The sequence below is a fragment of the Amphiprion ocellaris genome, chromosome 18 (assembly GCF_022539595.1).
Source record: "Amphiprion ocellaris isolate individual 3 ecotype Okinawa chromosome 18, ASM2253959v1, whole genome shotgun sequence".
Classification (NCBI taxonomy): Eukaryota; Metazoa; Chordata; class Actinopteri; family Pomacentridae; genus Amphiprion; species Amphiprion ocellaris.
In genome coordinates, this window is record NC_072783.1 from 25,449,457 (window position 1) to 25,467,048 (window position 17,592).

General features: G+C 39.2%; 2 protein-coding genes across 3 annotated transcripts in view; one reads left to right on the top strand and one right to left on the bottom strand.

The window, feature by feature from the left end:
- The window catches only part of LOC111588170 (ankyrin repeat and fibronectin type-III domain-containing protein 1), a 161,270-nt gene extending 147,859 nt beyond the window's left edge, over positions 1 to 13,411 (bottom strand). Inside the window, exons 1-2 of one of the 2 annotated variants that reach the window (XM_035942954.2) lie at positions 13,191 to 13,411; positions 7,624 to 7,720 (exon numbers count right to left, since the gene is read on the bottom strand). In XM_035942954.2, coding sequence (XP_035798847.2) covers positions 7,624 to 7,640 — 17 coding nt within the window. In that variant the 5' untranslated portion in view covers positions 7,641 to 7,720; positions 13,191 to 13,411. Of the gene's footprint in view, positions 1 to 7,623; positions 7,721 to 12,760; positions 13,045 to 13,190 lie in introns of those variants that run through there. The other variant, XM_035942955.2, reaches the window with a different exon arrangement.
- A 3,344-nt stretch (positions 13,412 to 16,755) lies between these two features.
- capn15 (calpain 15) overlaps positions 16,756 to 17,592 on the top strand; it is a 47,683-nt gene continuing 46,846 nt past the window's right edge. The window contains exon 1 of the mRNA XM_023298412.3: positions 16,756 to 17,050. The gene's annotated coding sequence lies outside the window, so the exon portion shown is untranslated. The remainder of the gene's footprint in view (positions 17,051 to 17,592) is intronic.

The following is a 17,592-nucleotide window of genomic DNA, read 5'->3' on the forward strand; positions in this document are numbered from 1 at the left end:
CAAACTGACAGATATAACCTCAGTGGCAGCCACGTTATGAGCTTTTCAAATTCTTTAAATGTCATGGAAAGGTGCTTCAGTGATTCCTTTCTTATCTGCTTTAGCATAGGACACACTGATCTGTTCTTTTCAAAAGAAAAGAACATAATGCTGTCCCTCATTTCCTTGCAGCAGCCGCATTCAAAGCAATGTACCATCGACGGCAGACACCTGTCAACAACACCCACTGTTGTATGATTATGTGGCCTAGTGTGAGTTCAGTTGGTCAGAAAAGAATTTAGTCATCTCACTTATGAACTTAGTCTATTTCTAAAAGGTATACGGGTAATAATTTCACTGTTAAAAATAATGGAAACATAAAAATAAATACAATTACATATATATATATATATATATATATATATATATATATATAGAGAGAGAGAGAGAGAGAGAGAGAGAGAGAGAGAGAGAGAGAGAGAGAGAGAGAGAGAGAGAGAGAGAGAGAGAAAATAATTAAGAACTTAAATTACAGATGCACCGATCCACATTTTTTCACTTCCAATCTGATCCCGATACCTGAATTTGGATATCTACCGATACTAATCCGATACCAGGACATACATGCATACATTCGTACATGTAATATATTTCCACACAGCGGACATGTGATGAAAAGTTGGTTAGCCTCAGTGCTGCTCAATGCTTGCCAGCTAGCTGGCTGCAAACTGTGGAATGGATTTCCTGAACGGAGGCGTGTCTCATTACTCCGCGTCTCATTGAGACACGCCTCCACCCAGGAAATCCATTCCACATTTTGCAGCCCGCTAGCAGAGCAGCCGGCAGGGAATCACTTGTGGAGTCATTTCAGCAGACAGCATTAAAGCACAGACATGGCTCATGGATCGGAAATCTCCGCAGGTTGGATCGGAAATTTCCGATCCGTGAATTACGTTGGGATTGGAACCTGATACCGATACTGGATCGGACCGGTCCCATCCCTAACTTATGATCTCACTCAGACTAACACACCTTGGGAGACCTTCGCAGAAACCAACAAAGATAGAGATGGAGGGAGGGGCTACATTATTTGATAGGCTATGTCTAAGTCAGGATGACAACATGCTTGGGGTGTATTCCTGCAACCTAACTATGCATCTTCGTTGAGCGTTTTCACTTTTACTGGCACTTTGCAGTTGTTGCAATCAAGAAAAATGGTCAAACATTCTATTGAACAATTTTCTTATTGCTATTAATGAAATGTCTGTTGTCGGTATACACTGCATATTGCCAGGATAGGTTGTGGTATCACATCCTGTACAATATGATCAATCAGTAACAGTAACTAATTGAGGCGCCAGTAGTAGTGCCAAAACCTGCAGTTCCTTGAATGTCCACTTGGGACTGCTCCAGAAGCGAGTTAATCACCATAGACCCCTTATGTTAAAATTACCAGATTTACAGCTGAAATAAACACGTTTATAGCCTGGTAGAAACAAAACTTTTAGTCTCTATAGCAGCTTTGCTTGTTTATGACAACTGCATTGAGGGAGAATTCTTGTATTACACACCTGTTTAAATTGGATTAAGGCATAAAGCAATGAATAATTAAGAACACGTCCACTTTGAGTGGCAGGTAGTTGCAGTCGATGGTTCAGAAACATTTGCACGGCTCGCCTCAGCTGCACTCATGCTTCACATCTCTGCTCATTTTTGAATTAGCTGGGAGATGGTGACAGCTGAAGGCACCAAACTGAGCTTCAAAAACGCTGTTCAGAGGAAGGTTCATCCATCTCTATATACAGTCAATGGATATGATTTATATAATATTCCTCATACAAAATTCAATAGCTTTCTGAGACAAACAGCAACTATTCCATCCCCAAAATACATCATCTATTTCCTCCTCCTTTCTTTCTCTTTTTCAATCAAATGACTCACACTCCGAGAGCAACTAAATACGTCCACTGCTGTGTTTATCCCACAAGAACACTTTGGACTTCCACAGACACACATACACCCTGTTTTGATGACCACTGCTTCTGTTTTTGCTCATGTCTGATGTCCAGCTGAACGCCCTCCATGATTCATTTTGCGGCAGTTCAGTTAGACCTGAACTGCGGTGAGAGTCAGTCCTCATTGTCGTCATTGTCTATAGAGTGATTAGGCTGCTGCTGCTGTATCTATTTGTGTGAGGATGTGCATGTGTACGTGTGGAGTGTTCAAAGTGAGATGAGTGTTTCTCCAGTGGTGGTCGCAACACCAGAACACAATCAGAATCTCCCGGAGCCAAGTAAACTGTGCTTTGTGACAAATCTCATCTGATGCTGCGCTGAGACATACACATCAAAAGATAAAATAAGAAAAAAAGGCATAAAAGGAAAAACACAATTACAATAAAAGGGATCAAGGATGTATTAGACTGTAAGTGTACACACATGTCAGTGATTGTAGAAGGGTTTGACAGCAAGCTGAGATTGTGTCTATCTGAAGACACAGACATGAGACCTTCCAGCTATGCTGTTCGCACAGCCTTGGAGAATCAGACACAATCACTCACACAGGAAGGCAGGAGCTCACAAACACACAGTCATTCCCTGTGAGGCTGCGATAATCTGTCTTCTCAACCAGAATGCATGTAGCAGACTTCCACTCAGCATGAATGCATAGTGATGAGCAACATAAACAGGCACCTCAAGGACTCAGTTGTGACACAGATCAGACAAATAAACATGCCAGCTACAGGAAAAACAAGCCAACTGATCTGACGTCAATGCCATTAGGCTGAACAAATCCTGAACCAGCAGCCTGACAGGACAGCCTGAAGTATTCCCTTAACAGCAGGCACTTTGTCAGTGATGTGTCTTTATTTCACACTGAGCCTGTGTATTTTGCTGAGGAGAGGTGTGAGGTGTTGTAAAGTTTTATGTTTGGTAGTTTGTGGGTAACAAGAGGGCACTGAGAGATGGAACACCCATAAATCATATTTAAAAAACAATACGCATAAATTGCTGCAGTGTAAAGGCCACAGGAATCAGCACCGGCTTGTTTGTGCACCTCAGTGTTTTCTCTGTCTGACAGCTCAGCCCCAAATGACCCAATTAGAGCTGGTGTAGCTACCTTCTCACAGTGACAAATAGTATTTACTTAGTTCATCAGAGTGAAGATTAAGAAATAAACATCTTAAATCTACTACTCAAGTCTCACACTTCTTATTCTTGTTTACTTGCACAACACAAATAAAGCCACACTCATGCATAAAACATACAAGATGCTAGAAACAAGCAATATGGGACATTTGTTCTGAGTCACGTCCTGCAGGAATGCACGTTAGACATACTCATAAAGACATTCAGTGGCCTCTCATCACCTTTGCGGAAGCGTTTGCCTTATGGTTTAATTTGTCACCTGGCTGTGTGTCACACTCAGGGTTTTGAAGAGTCTGACTCCAGGGTGACAGCAGCTGTCTCACATCAGCCTCTCTGCCCCCGGTTTCCTTGAAACACTGATATACGGCATAGAATTCCCTAATTGACTATGGGTATTACCCCTTCAAACAGCTTAGGCCTCAATGTCTTTACACTGATTTCTTTATCAGATTGCTCCCAGCTTACCCTCAGAGGAAGTAATTCAATCCCTATAAAGAGGAGGTAGTAAATTCACTCTGGCCAGTTGTTCCAGACAAATGATTCTGATGTGAGCAGAGACAAAGGGATCTATCATGAGCTATTAAAAGATGGAAAATGCTGCTTCACTTGCCACAATCTGGGACATAGTTAACCCACTGAGCCCCAAAGCCCACTAACCTTTGAAAGGACATGACTTGCTCAGATGCAAGCAGCAGTCAGGGTCTTTTTAGTTGAACTGGACTTAACTGCAGGCCGTGTTGACACAGAGTAGGTAGAAGACAAATATGGAAGCAAAAAAAGGACTAAAATATCTATAATATGTAGAGTAGCTATTTTTTCCAGTGTTTATACATTGTTGAGTTCCCTCTCCTGCTAGCCATGGTTGTATTGTTTCCATAGAGGTGATTTTATATTGCAGTGAAAAATATTCCCATAGTGAGTAAAAAAGTGACAAGAGCCAAGAAAAAGCAAAAAGACTGCTTGGGGTTCAGACGGTTGAAGCCTAAATTAAGGCCCCAATAGTTCATGCCATTTTCTAGACAATATATGTATTTATTCAAAATAAACAGTATCCACTGAAGAATGACCTTCACTGTGACTGAACAACAGTGCCATCAGTCACCTGAAACCCAGAACTGCTTAAGTCTGTGACAACATGATGATCTTGACTGCATCAGTCTACAAAATACAATGTCAAAACAGCTTGAAAAGTACAAAACTAATAAAAACTCTTAGTCTATAAAATTTTGCTGGCAATCTATGATTTTATTTGGCTTAAACAGACGTTCCAACCCACGTAACAGTGTGTGTGAGTGCAAAAGCTACTGTGAACATTAATCTTTTCAGAGAATTTTAGGGGCCCACTCTGACAACACCTGCGTTTAAATGTCAAACCGTGACAGGCTGCGTCATGGAATATTAAAAAGTACAACAGTGAAACCACACTTTCGATAGTAACATCTAACTGTTCTCATATATGGAAGTTATATGCTTTTTGTTAGAACAAACATCCACAACAGCAAATGGGCCTCTTAGGAATTCAAAACTGCACTGAGACAGAGGAAATGTTATAAGCCATTAAAATGAAGCAGCCATTATCGCCCACTCTTCCAAACACAGATATTTGAAATACGGAACACTACTGAGTACATTTATGAACCAGTAACATCAATCAAATAGCAAACATTCTTCTTTAAATATGATCATTTTTCAGCAAGAAAGAAAAATGGTGCTGCTATGATATTTGAATAGAAGAAATGCCTTCGATCATTCATTCTGTGAACTCAACACTTCTTGTTAAATACTAAGTATTATGTCGCCCTCTATTGGCAGAGTACCCAAATCCAATTTACCACAAATAAAATGTGTCCTCATTATTATGCTTGTCCTTTTCTTATCAAGGCTGAGTCAACAGAACAGTAATTGGAATGCACTAAGTGTCAAACAATTATTCATTCTGCTTTTTGGACTTTATCTGACAAAGATAAACTCTATTACAATTGTGATAATTATCATAACTAATGGTGTGTTTGTGCATGTGCATGTATACACACACACACACACACACACACACACACACACACACACACACACACACACACACACACACACACACACACACACACACACACACACACACACAACAAGAGAGAGGAAGGACAGATGTATTACATCTGTGGGTGTACGCACACACCACAAATATACACACACTACTTTCTTAACTTTTCACACAAACATACGCAAGGATGGATGTCAGCAGAGTTTGTCTGACAACAGAGATTGTATGTGCATGTGCACACCACCGGTACAAACGTGAATCTATGTGTGTGCACATGCATGTAGGTGCATTTATAGAACCTTTCTTTGTTGCGATGACTCACCAGTGAGTCACAGGCCAGAGAGGAGAGCGGAGTTGCGCAAGTCAGGAATCCTTCTCTGTCACTCTACAGTTTGGCACAGTGCAGCGGCAGGTCAATGATGTAACCTAATCATTAAGAGAAAGCTCGTCATGTTGGCATTGGAGCCAAAGGTGTTGGAAAAGGAGGAGGATGATTCAACAATCACTGATGTGTCACAGTCAATACGAGACATGAGGGAGGTCGGCGCTGACATACTGTAAATGAATGGTTTCACTTGACAGGTTTGGGTGCAGCGAGTAGGAGGCAAAGCATGTAGGCACGTATCCCTTTCCAGGCATAGTCATAGGTATGAATTATACATGCTGCATCTACGCTGGTGAAAGATATGTATACTGAAATGAACAAGAGTGTGTGATTCACACACATACTTAAATGCACAGTCACACGTGCACACAAACACACACACGTCCAGACATCCAGCTCTGACTGGGCCTGCGCACGGCCCAGCAACACAATGCCAATCCTGGTTCCGTTATCTCCAGTGTGCCGAGAAGAAGGGAAGGGGACATGCAATAGAGCCAAGAAGATACAACTCCCATGGCTCTTATCACACTCTGCCCAGCTACAGCAGCAGCGACAACGAGGGGAAGGGATGTATTTGCAAAGGAAGCTAGTATGTGGTGAAAGAAGCAAAGCAGGTAGATTGTAAGGAAGATAGATAGATAGATAGATAGATAGATAGATAGATAGATAGATAGATAGATAGATAGATAGATAGATAGATAGATAGATAGATAGATAGATAGATAGATAGATAGATAGATAGATAGATAGATAGATAGATAGAATTAAAATTAGCTTAGAAGTTCACCGGAGGTATGTAGGGTTAAATAAATCAGTTTCCCATCCCCCTACAACATGATGTTGCCTTCATACAGACAGTTTGGTTACTCCTCCTCTGTCCTATCCTTCCCAGGCTTTTTACAACTTTCTGCTGACTCACTGCTTAAAGAACAGACATAGACTGTTGGTGTGTTAGAGAATTTATGTATAATTGTCTGCCTCCATGGAATTCTGGGCACAACTGCTCTCAAGTGCATTCATGATTATATATAGGTTTCTTTGTATTCCCCCTGCCGTCCTTGCTTCACTGGGCCTGTGAGATTGTGTATCTAACCCTCACTTCCCTGACACTCCATTCATCAACTCAAAGAGCAACCTTTTGCATACTGGATGATGTTGAGTGCTGTTTTTGCTAAAAAATAGAAAAGAGCAAGGTTTCAAAATGCCCAGACATGTTGGGTTGTAAAACATCAAGCCTCTCATCAACGTGCCCTACTAAAACACCCAACCAGAAGGTTTTTTCAGGGTCTTAAGATGTTGTTACAAACAGACAGTTGGTTCTGCATGCTCTCTTTTACATGTTCTCACCTCAGTTAGCATTAATACTAAACTATAAACTTCACATGTCCCCAGAATGTGTCTTTTAAATTTTAATTGTTATCATGACTGTATAATCCCTGGTTTTAGTCCTGTTTGAAAATGCCTACTTCACTGTCTGTAGCTACAAATGCAGCTGAGTTGCTCTAGTCTACGCCCCCTTTCAGGAAGAAGACTCTCCCTGCATCTGCTGTGCAAAACAGTTGACCATACAGCCTTCTCTGAGCGATCATTTCGCCTGGAAATGTCACAGGATTCACAGCACAGCCAGTGTTTTGAACTTACATATGGTGACTTTGATGATGTTGTGGTTATAAAAGCAGTGTTTTACCAAGCTTGAAAATGGCTTTGAAATGACAAATAAATATGGATTTTCACCATATCAGACCTGTAAATCAGAGTCTTTCAAATGCTCTACTCTTAAAATAGCTTTCTGAAACCCATATAGCTGAATAAAGTGCTATTTTTTTGCAAGTCACATTTTACAACACCTGAAAGACTGAGTGAGCTGATGTAAACAGCAATCTCTCTGTATAAAGCTAAAATGCTTCTCCAGCCCCAGTGCCATGCATGCAGCTGAAGTGTGGGCAACAACAGCTCCAGGAAGCCTCAAAATAGAGACAGGATGTACATTTAGTAAACACAATAAAACATGTTAACAAAGTGTGTAAAACCAGCTGTCAAAAAGGGACAAATAAAGACATAATCTCTCTTACTCTATGAGCTGCTCCATTCCAGCACCCCGGGGCTCCAGTGGCTCCCCAGGTTTGGGTTGTTCGTCCTGTTTTTACACAGGGCTGCCCCTTTCTTTACCTGGAAACACACACACGTGTTATCCTTACAGTGCTCAGAATGAACACAAAACACTGTAAAACAGAAGGAAATGATGAATAACCACATGTGGTGTACTATCTTTCAGTCATTCATCAAAATAATCATCCATTTTAAAACCTTTCCGGAAACATGCAATCATTCACACTGTAGACTTTTGTGTTTCCTCTGTATATGTCAGCCTCCCTCTGTCTCTTTAAGGGCCTCTGAAGCCCTCTCAGATCTTGAGGTGTTGAGTTTCAAAGTTGTCCTCACACTGTGTGATTTATGATGGAAACCTAGCAAGGCTTGGTTTCTCTTTGGACTTTCCTGTATGTATTCACTATTACTATCCAGTATCCCATCCCTCTTCTTAAACATCCAAAGAATTTCAAGAAGCGTTGACAAGAGGGTCGTCACAGTCAAGAAATTTTAGTTGATAATTAAGTGTCATACAAATTACTGCAATTAACATTTTAATTGTCTTATGTTCATTTTATGTCACTACTTGTTTTAGATGAGTGAAATTAGCACTTTTCACTGCCACGTTTTGCTGCATATAAGACAAACTGCCTCCTCCAAAGTATTAAGCTGTCCTTTTTCCTTTGGCTTATGACCAAATGTGTCCACAGCAGTGCTGTGTTTGACTTTGCAGCTTCATTGATGATGTTTATGTCAACAGATGGTCAATGAAATGGTCAAAAATGAAAGGTGATGCACCTTTAAGTCAACAAAGCCATTAAACCAGAGCAGAGGAAAAGGACACAGCTGGTGGGAGATAACATGAAAATAGTGACAGAAATATGACACTTCTGTTAGTTTCATCCAGCTGTGTTTAGGTGAATGCAAACTATTCTAAAAAAAAAATTATCAGTCAGTTCAAATAAATGTTAGTTCATCCAAACCAATCATAGTCAACTATCATACGTCTGTTACTTTTTAAATGTCCTTAATGACATACAGTGGATATAAGGCTGCAACTACTTACTATTTTCTTTATTGATTAATCAGTTAATCTAAAATAAATAAATAAATGAATGAATAAACATCTGTTTGGAAGTCCCTCAACTGCAAGGAGATATCTTCACATGTCTTGTCTTATCTGACCAACAGTCCAAAACCCAAAGTCAGTTGATTTAAGTGTGGGTTAATGTGGTGTATGACAAGGAAAGCATCAAATCATCTCATCGAAAACAACAACTATTATTTGATTATCTAAATAGTTGCAGATGATTTTTTTGTCAGCTGACTAATCAAAGAATCAAGTATATTTATTTCTTTTTCACACATATTCCCACCCTTACTTGAATATGCATGACAGCTGCTCTCTGCTCAAGAATACATTCAACACATTTTCTCAATCACTGCTCACAAACCTTTGGTACACCAATAGCACTGACCTATTTCTTCCTACTCAAGGAAACACAGCATGAATCTAATTAATATTTTTCGTGTTAATGCGAGGTAATTATGCAGAGCAGTAGCACCTGGATAAACTGTGTACGGTGGTAACACATCTCTCTCGCCCCGAGCCTGCATGCTAATTAAGCAGAACATCTGGCAAGAAGGAAAACATACAGTCAAGTGAACTGACAGGATGCTCCCTTGATCCAAAGTGCTGAATGTTTTGGAAGGTGAATTTCACTTAAATTTAGGATGCGCATATCCCCCTGTGCCAAAGATCTGCTCCAAACAAAATTGATGTGCAGCCAATCCCAGCTTTTATTGATCTGATGGAAAAATCCTGGCAAAGTGAAGACAGGGGATGCTGACAATGAGTGCTGCATTGTGCTACAAGGTCAAGAAATACAAACTAACTTATTCAACATGCTCCTACTTTTATCTTGATGATTACACTGGCTGATATCACAGGTGGGGGTATCTGACTTGTGCTGTTAGTTTAATCAATGGCAGAAAAATTAATGTGACCTTTTTAGAAACTGATTACTTGAACCTTTAAAGACACCCTCTGGTGAAAATCTTCTTTTTTTATTTTGTTAACGTGTCCATGAAGTGTTTATTTTAACGTGCTACAAGTGAAATACGCAGTCAACAGGTTTCATACAGAACAAACCGTCTTGTCAACATGTAGGGTAATCTTTAATCGATATCATTATTCTTAATCCAAATGTATATGGTGACATTACTCAAATATTAAAACTAGTTTTTGTGTAGAGTGGTTTTACAGTGTTTTAAAGAGTTGTAGGTGAGCCGCTGTGCTCAAGGTGCAGCAGTTGGAGAGGGCTGCATGGAGACAGGCAGGGACTTCATAAATATACACATTCTAGAGTAAGCTACTCACATCTGAGCCATTTTAAGGCATAAAGGGATTATTTTAATTGAAAAAAACCTTCAAAATATGCAACTTTAATACACCAAGATGAGTTTTTCAGGTTTTATCAATGACTGGCGAGGAACATTTCACATGTTTGAACATGTTTTGACTGACTAAAAATTTAATTTTTAGTACATCAAAGATGCAATATTTCAGTCATTTATTTTATCAATACATTAATCTATTAGGTTAAAAAAAAATATTCTGGGGTAATTGTACTTACTTAAACGCAAAGATGCCTGGCATAGCAAAGACAGAATTCACCAACCGAGCTAAACTCAGACTAATCTGCCCTACAAAGGACTTCTAAGTCGATAATACATTAAAAAAAAAAAAACAGAGGCATCTACTGAGCATAAATGTCCTTGGACTGAGCTTAATCCTTGTGTGAGGAACCAAATGATACAATTTTCATAACCGTGTCCCAGAAAGTTTGGGAAACAAACTAAAAACTGACCAGCTGCTTGCAGCTTAAAAACGGCTAATAATACATCAAACTGAAGACAACTGCACAACAGAGAAGAGTATTTTTAACTCACTGGTGTCTCAGTTGTATTTTCATTTTCTACTTCTATCCAGATTTCTACTCATTTTTCACTATGAACACCTGCTTTTAGTGTTACTCTCAAGCCAAGAGTCTACCGAGCTGTCATTCAACACTAAATTATGAAAAATAGACAAGAGGCAACAATTCAACACATTCCTCGTGTTTTATTTCTGTTTTTATATATCTGCTCCGCATCTACCTTCTTTTCCCTCACGAGCCCTCCAGATTCACGGCTTTCCTTCCATCTAGTCATGCATACTAATCTGCGCTGTAACTCAGAGCAGTGGCCAGCCGCTGCCTGCCTGTCCCATCAAACATGCATAAGAAACAGATGTATCTTTGATGTAGGCTTGTTCATGTTGCCCCGTGTGCCTGAGTGTGTGAATGAGTGTATGTTTATGTGTCTCTGAAAGCGTGCTCTCAGGCCCTGCGGGTGGAAGCCAGGCTGGGGAGATGCGGTTGCATGTTCCGACACACACGGAGACAGGGAGGGCTGCCATAGATCCTAGGAATGGCAAATAACCAATGCAGTATTTTGCTGTACATTATCATTAAATGCATAATTTATAAGACTGGGAGCAGTTTTGTGACTGTAATGCATAGTTTCTGTCATTGAACAAACTAGTGTGGTTTTAAATATTTTAGATTTTAAGTTTAATTTTCCTCTGTGAGAAGAGATTAATATCACAATGTGTTGCTTTTTTTTCATTTTAACTGTTCTGCTCACTTACATTTCCATCGTATGTCTCTTGAGATTTGCACCCATATATAGTATATAGAATTTTTTTAGATAGATTACAATTACAAGAACTTTGACACACTTCTTCTTCTTCTACCTAGCTTACAGCATATCTGTGAAACACACACAGCATATTATCATTGTACAAAATAAAATCCCCACCATGAAAAGTTACATAGTGTATTAACAGTGGTCTATTACAGCAATACATACTGTATTCAGTTATATGTTCATATTGATTATATTACCATATGACGTTCTCCCAAAAAGCGAAGCTTAAATAATTAGTTGAATAATCTGCAACTATTTTGATTATCAATTAATGGTTTAGGTCATTTAGAAGCATGAAAATGACAGTCTCGTTTTATAATAATTTGGAAGTTATGAGAGGGATTCTTTTTTTTTGAATATGCCTAGATTTTGGTGTGACAGTCATGCAAGCAAGCAAGTAATACTAGAGTATCATCAAGGGCTTCAGCAAATTGTGATGGATATTTATGACCATTTTCTGAAATCTAAAAGACGCAACAATTAATCGATACACTATAATACAGATCATAAAACTAAGAAGGAGGTTTCCTGAGTTTTGTGGTGCTTGGTCTTCTGAATGTTTTGGTCCTTTGATGGTATTAAAAAAAAGAACTTTGTTATTCTTCTGATCATTATTTTAAGCTGTATGCAATGCAGGATCCTACATTAAAAAGTCTAGTTTTTGCTTCAGTGTCAGTAGGTTTACATCAATAAAGAAACTACGTATTAGATATAGCCTTTATAACAAACACATTGCCCAAAATGATGGTTTTCTAGTCCGGTTTGGACTGTATGAGCAGCAGCAGTGGATATTAGTCTTTGAATATTTTGCTGGTGTAGCATTTAATGACAAGTATGGCACTGATCCATGAGACTGTCATCTTTTAGCACCTGGAGTTGTGAAAACTTCCCTTGCACAAGACTTTAAACAAGTATGAATCACCGGAGGGGAGCAGCTCCTGATTTGCTCTGTCTCCCATGTGTCTACTGTATGTTTGTTGCTACACATATCTATAACAGTAGCATAAACAAAGCCCCCACAGCACGACTCTGTCCTCACATGACCATGACCCTACATAAGTGACCCCTATCGTCCTACCATATGCACACAGTCCCTATGAAACCTACCGTGACACAGTTATTTATTTTTGTCCCTCGTGCAGCTATTCCCCACACACAAATGCACATCTTTTTCCTTTTCCCCTAAGACAATTGTGTTGCTCACTCTCTATTGTGGAAGCCAGTCATTTCCACATGTGTGCAGGCCATAAAACAGCAAAAGAGCCGACTAAAAGCATCCCTTTCCTGGCTAGCGGGGTCACAATTTGTCCCATATAAACACAGGACACACCTTAGCCCAACAGTTTGCACATATCCTTCTGACCCCCTTACCTCCCGAAAGCTCTGCTCTTTCCACAGTCACAGGATACCAGATGGGGTCTGCATTTGATATTTCCACGCAGAGGGGTAAAAGAGAGTAACAGAACACCAGTTGTGGTTTTGTTTTGGGAAGTTTCTGCGAAGTTTTAGTGTAGTTTTCGCTCGGAGGGTGAAGTCTTAAAGCAGAGCTGGTGTCTTTTGTCTCTCAACGTGCCTCGCGCTGGGTTTCCCTAGCATTGTCATGACAACAGTGTGTACGCACCGACACTGGCCTTTGAAAACAATACAGCAAAAGTTCGACTCAAGTGGGCTAGCTAGCAACTTTTAGCTTTAAAAAAAAAGAAGAAGAAAGTTGGCCCGGGAACAAGCAGCTGAAAAGAAATTACCACCGAGGAACAAGTGCACTAGACAAAAAAAGAGACAAGTGTACAAAGATGAATACCTTCTGGACGAAGAAATACTCCTTTGGAAAGTATCTCCGTGGCCGCGCCGGAGTTAGCAACCGTCAACTAGCTAGGTAACTTTAGTCGCTCTTGGGGAAAAAGTTCAGTTAGTTCCACCGGCGCTGGCGTTTACATGTATCCTGTAGGCACCGAGAGCCCTGGTAGCATGTGAGAAACAACGTCCAGCGGTAAGTTTCTCCGCCCAGGTTCAGTCTCTGCTCCCCGGTCTGTTCCTATCAGAGGATGCTTCGCTCCGCCTCACTCAACCGTGAAGATAAATCACCGCGACTTCAGGGTTTTTGTCTCTTAACTGATGGCCGCCTGTGTCTTCCCCCCAGTGATTTTCAGTCGTATTAATTTACATAGTAGGGTATAGAAGCCCCCCTTGATATAAGAAGCCACACACACTAAGCAAAAATACCCTGCTGACCACTAGATATACTCAATTTGTATTTCAAGACCTCTCTTTTATGTTAAACTTTAAATAACTTTGAAACTATCTTGCAGGTTGGAGGAAATCAAACGATGGTTTTGATGGAATATTTTCTCATACAAAACAACACCCAGTGTGTTTTAAATAAGTAAACACTTAATTTTTAAAAATGTTTTAATGTCATAAAATGAGATTAATCTCTAAAAAATGTTAAAGGGTGGACATGGTCAAAACTCTAATCTAGATTTCCAATAACTTATGTGCACGATCATCAAATACAGTAACACAACAGCAAACCAGCAGTTAAAAGTGTATTATTAGCACCATTTTTACATTATTTTTCTTCAAGTAATCTAAATATCAGCGACAGTAAAGTCAGTATAATAAAATGATAATCTAATTCAACCAAAACAACATGTCATTTTCTTCTTATAGCACTTCCATATCAACAACAAAATACAACACTGTTCCCTTACTGCTCTTCAAGTGCAACAACACCATGTTAACACATAACTGTAATAAAAGAAATGTAGCTCTTCTAAACATGTAAGTACATATTACATACTGTATGTGTCCTCCAACTGGTTTCATTATCCATCATGCCATAGCGGTGCACAAATATGTATATTCATCATGTCATTTCTGAACATAGACCTTAATATATCTTTTTTTTAGCCTTGTTGTACTTTTGTATTTCTTGTCTTGCTTCTTTGCTATTTCTATGCCTCCTTTATATCAAGCTGCTGTAACATGTACATTTCCCCACTGAGAGATAAGTTAATATTAGTGGAGATCTAGTTTAATATTAACAAAGTTGAAGTCTATTATGATGGTTTAATAACCCTCTAAATTTGTTTACTGAAGCATACTTCTAGTGAACATATTATATTGATTTTCAAAATATATACATTTTAATAGAAAATATAAACTGCCCATGTATTTTGTGTATTTTCACTCAGGTTGCAATAGTGTAATTTTGCATGAAATTATCTAAACGTTGGATTCCAAAGTCTTAAATCCACTCAATGTACCCTTCTATTTTCTAAGTTAAACATAGCTGAGTTAAAGGTAATTGTGTTGATTGATTTTGGGACAGGGCAATCTTAATAACACTTGAATGGGTTTTAGACTTCACCCTGCTCTTTCGCTACCGAACCAGCTGATATTTGGCCTAATCCTTTGAACTTCCCCGGTTCAAACAACCTGGGTGACACCGGCATTAACAGAGGTAATCCAGACCCACTGGATGTTTCACATGCTACTCCTTATCCTAAGGAAATGTAAATTTCACTCGTGTTTCAAAGAAACAGCAGCGAAACTCAAATCAATAAACAACACAACAAGGAATAAAATTAAATTTTTCGTTCATTTAATCATGTTGTTACTTGTCTTGTAGGTATATTTTTTGGAACAGTCAGAAAATAAAAATGTAAAATAAAGTCAGAATAAGGAAAGTTTTCTTTCACTGTGATGTGATATGAAAACAAACACATAAAAACAGACACTAATGAATAAAGCCTTAATACAGATGTCCGTATGGCACATAATTACAGTGTAGACACACCTACCAATGATAACATGATCAATAAGAGAAGATGTAACATTCTTATTACAAGCATTTTAGAAGCTAATTTGTAAAGCTTAATATGTGCTTCTGTTTACATCATTTCTCTTTGCATTTGATCTCCTTGACCAAAATGATAAGAGACTTCTTTTCTACAGTAAGTTAATGAAGGCTCTATTTTGGCAGTCTCAACCAGTGTGGCTGACACAACCCTGAGGACAATGAATAAAGAACATCCACTCTTGGAAGCTTCTAATGCAACTCTCACTTAATGAAGTCTGTCAGTGCTGGAAGTAACTAAGAACTTTTGCTCAAGCTCAAGCTTAAGCACAGTTTTGAAGTGCAGCAGTTTTTTTAAAATTCAGTATTTCCATGTAATGCTACTTTATCATTCCAGGACAATAATCTGGCAGCTTCAGTTACATCTAAAATGATTATTTGACACCATAGACAATATAGCAATAAAAACAAAGAAAACATGCTTCATGATTAAATCAGTGGATTCTTACTATTCTACTCTAGTCCTGTTTTAGCTTTCTTATTTTTATATTTTTGGTATTGTGTCATACTTATATATTATTGCTTTTCTATTTGGCATTAAATGTATTCTAATGTTATGTAATTTTGTTTACTGGGCACTGATTGGTAACAGGAATTTTCTTCCGGGATTAATTAAATACTATAATATCTTGTCTTACTTAATAAATGCTCAAATGATGCAATTTGTTTCCAAAAATCAAGAGTAGAGATTTTTTAAAAATGACAACAGATTTGTGTATCAAAACTTTTCTTTTTTCCATCTCACATTAATCTTCTCACAACCTCAGATTTATATGGTGACTTGCATAAAAAAGTATATAATGTAGTTTAACCTAACTCCACTTGTAGCAGTTACAACATGCTGCTGGCACACTGATGTTTCATTATCTCACAATGCCATATATAAATAATGTATCAGTTAGAGGGGCCAAACCAGTACTTTTACTATAGTACTTTGACTACATTCTGCTGCTAATAGCTACTGAGATACTTTTGCCTGAGTAAGAGTTACATGCAGGGCTGTTTTCACATTCTCTACTTCTTCTACCACTGAATTCTGTGCATCAAATGAACGTCTGACCCGAAATTATTTGTTTTATTGCAGTTACACTCGCCCCACGCGTTGCTAATGCTGTCTCTGGTTCATAAGTCAATCTAAATTTCAGATTTGGCCGCTAGATGTCACTAGAGTGTCACTATCTGACACTGAGCTGTGGGTGAAATCGAGACCTATTCTGAGAGAATTAAATGTGACCATAATAAGGAAATTCGAATATTTTATGACAAGAAAATGAAAGAAAAGGCAAAATCATACAGTTCGATATAAATGCATTTGCTTATCCAGTTATTTATTGGTTATTTATGTTTGTCAAAGGTGACGCCACGATACCCGGATATCCTTGTTGAAGTGTCCGAGTGCACCATGGGAAATGCTGTTTTCGACTCCGGCATTCTCCAACGATTAGTACGTAGGCTTGCTTGCGGTGGCGGCTAGTAGGTACATGCTAGTGCGTATTTGTCGTACGTGTGCTGTCTGTTTGCTTCTTAGAGATTCCCCTTCCTTCCTGGGCTGTTTGAGGTAAACCTCCGCGGTCGCATCACTATCGTTAATACCTGACGGAGTGAAAATTAACCGGACTAAGACACGTTTGACACCGACGTCCGAAGTATGACGCGGCAGCGGAGAGCGCGAAGCTAAAGCCCGGAAAGGTTTAGGGTGACCGAAAGTCAAACCCGGGGAGAACTTACCGTTTCCATGGCTGTGAAAAGTTAACGCACAGACGAGTGAAAAACAGGAATAATTCCCCTTCAGCCGACTCAAGGTAAGAATAACCAGTTTGTGAATGGACTTGGCCAAGTACGTGGCTGCCCGGCCGTGTCGATAATGTCGAGCAAATGACTGAATAAGAGTGTCTTTGTTTACAAGGCTCCCGGCGTCCTCGTCTCAATGGGATTGTTCAGAGTTCTCATCTGGCCGCCGTGTAGCTAGTGTTTGTGTTCGTGACAGGGCTCACAGGCTTACAGTTTGTCCACAAATAGATTGATTATGTGACAGTGCCTCGTATATTTAACTGTGATTTCACACCACGGCCGTGGAGTTTAGAGCATAGAGTAGAAAAACACAGTAACAACACGGAAATTCTCTTTCAACTTGTCTTGTTTAGGGGAGTGTTGGTGGGGTCATAGGACAAGTTCAGGGAGATAAACCTGAATCCAGACATAGTAGAGACACACTGATCATGTGACCTGAGGCCTGAACTTGGTACATCCAGTTAAAGGTTTGGCTAGAGTACCAACTTCTAAATAAAGACCAATAAATACTATCTATCTCCACTGAAGTGTTACTATTGTTTGGTTGTGAGCT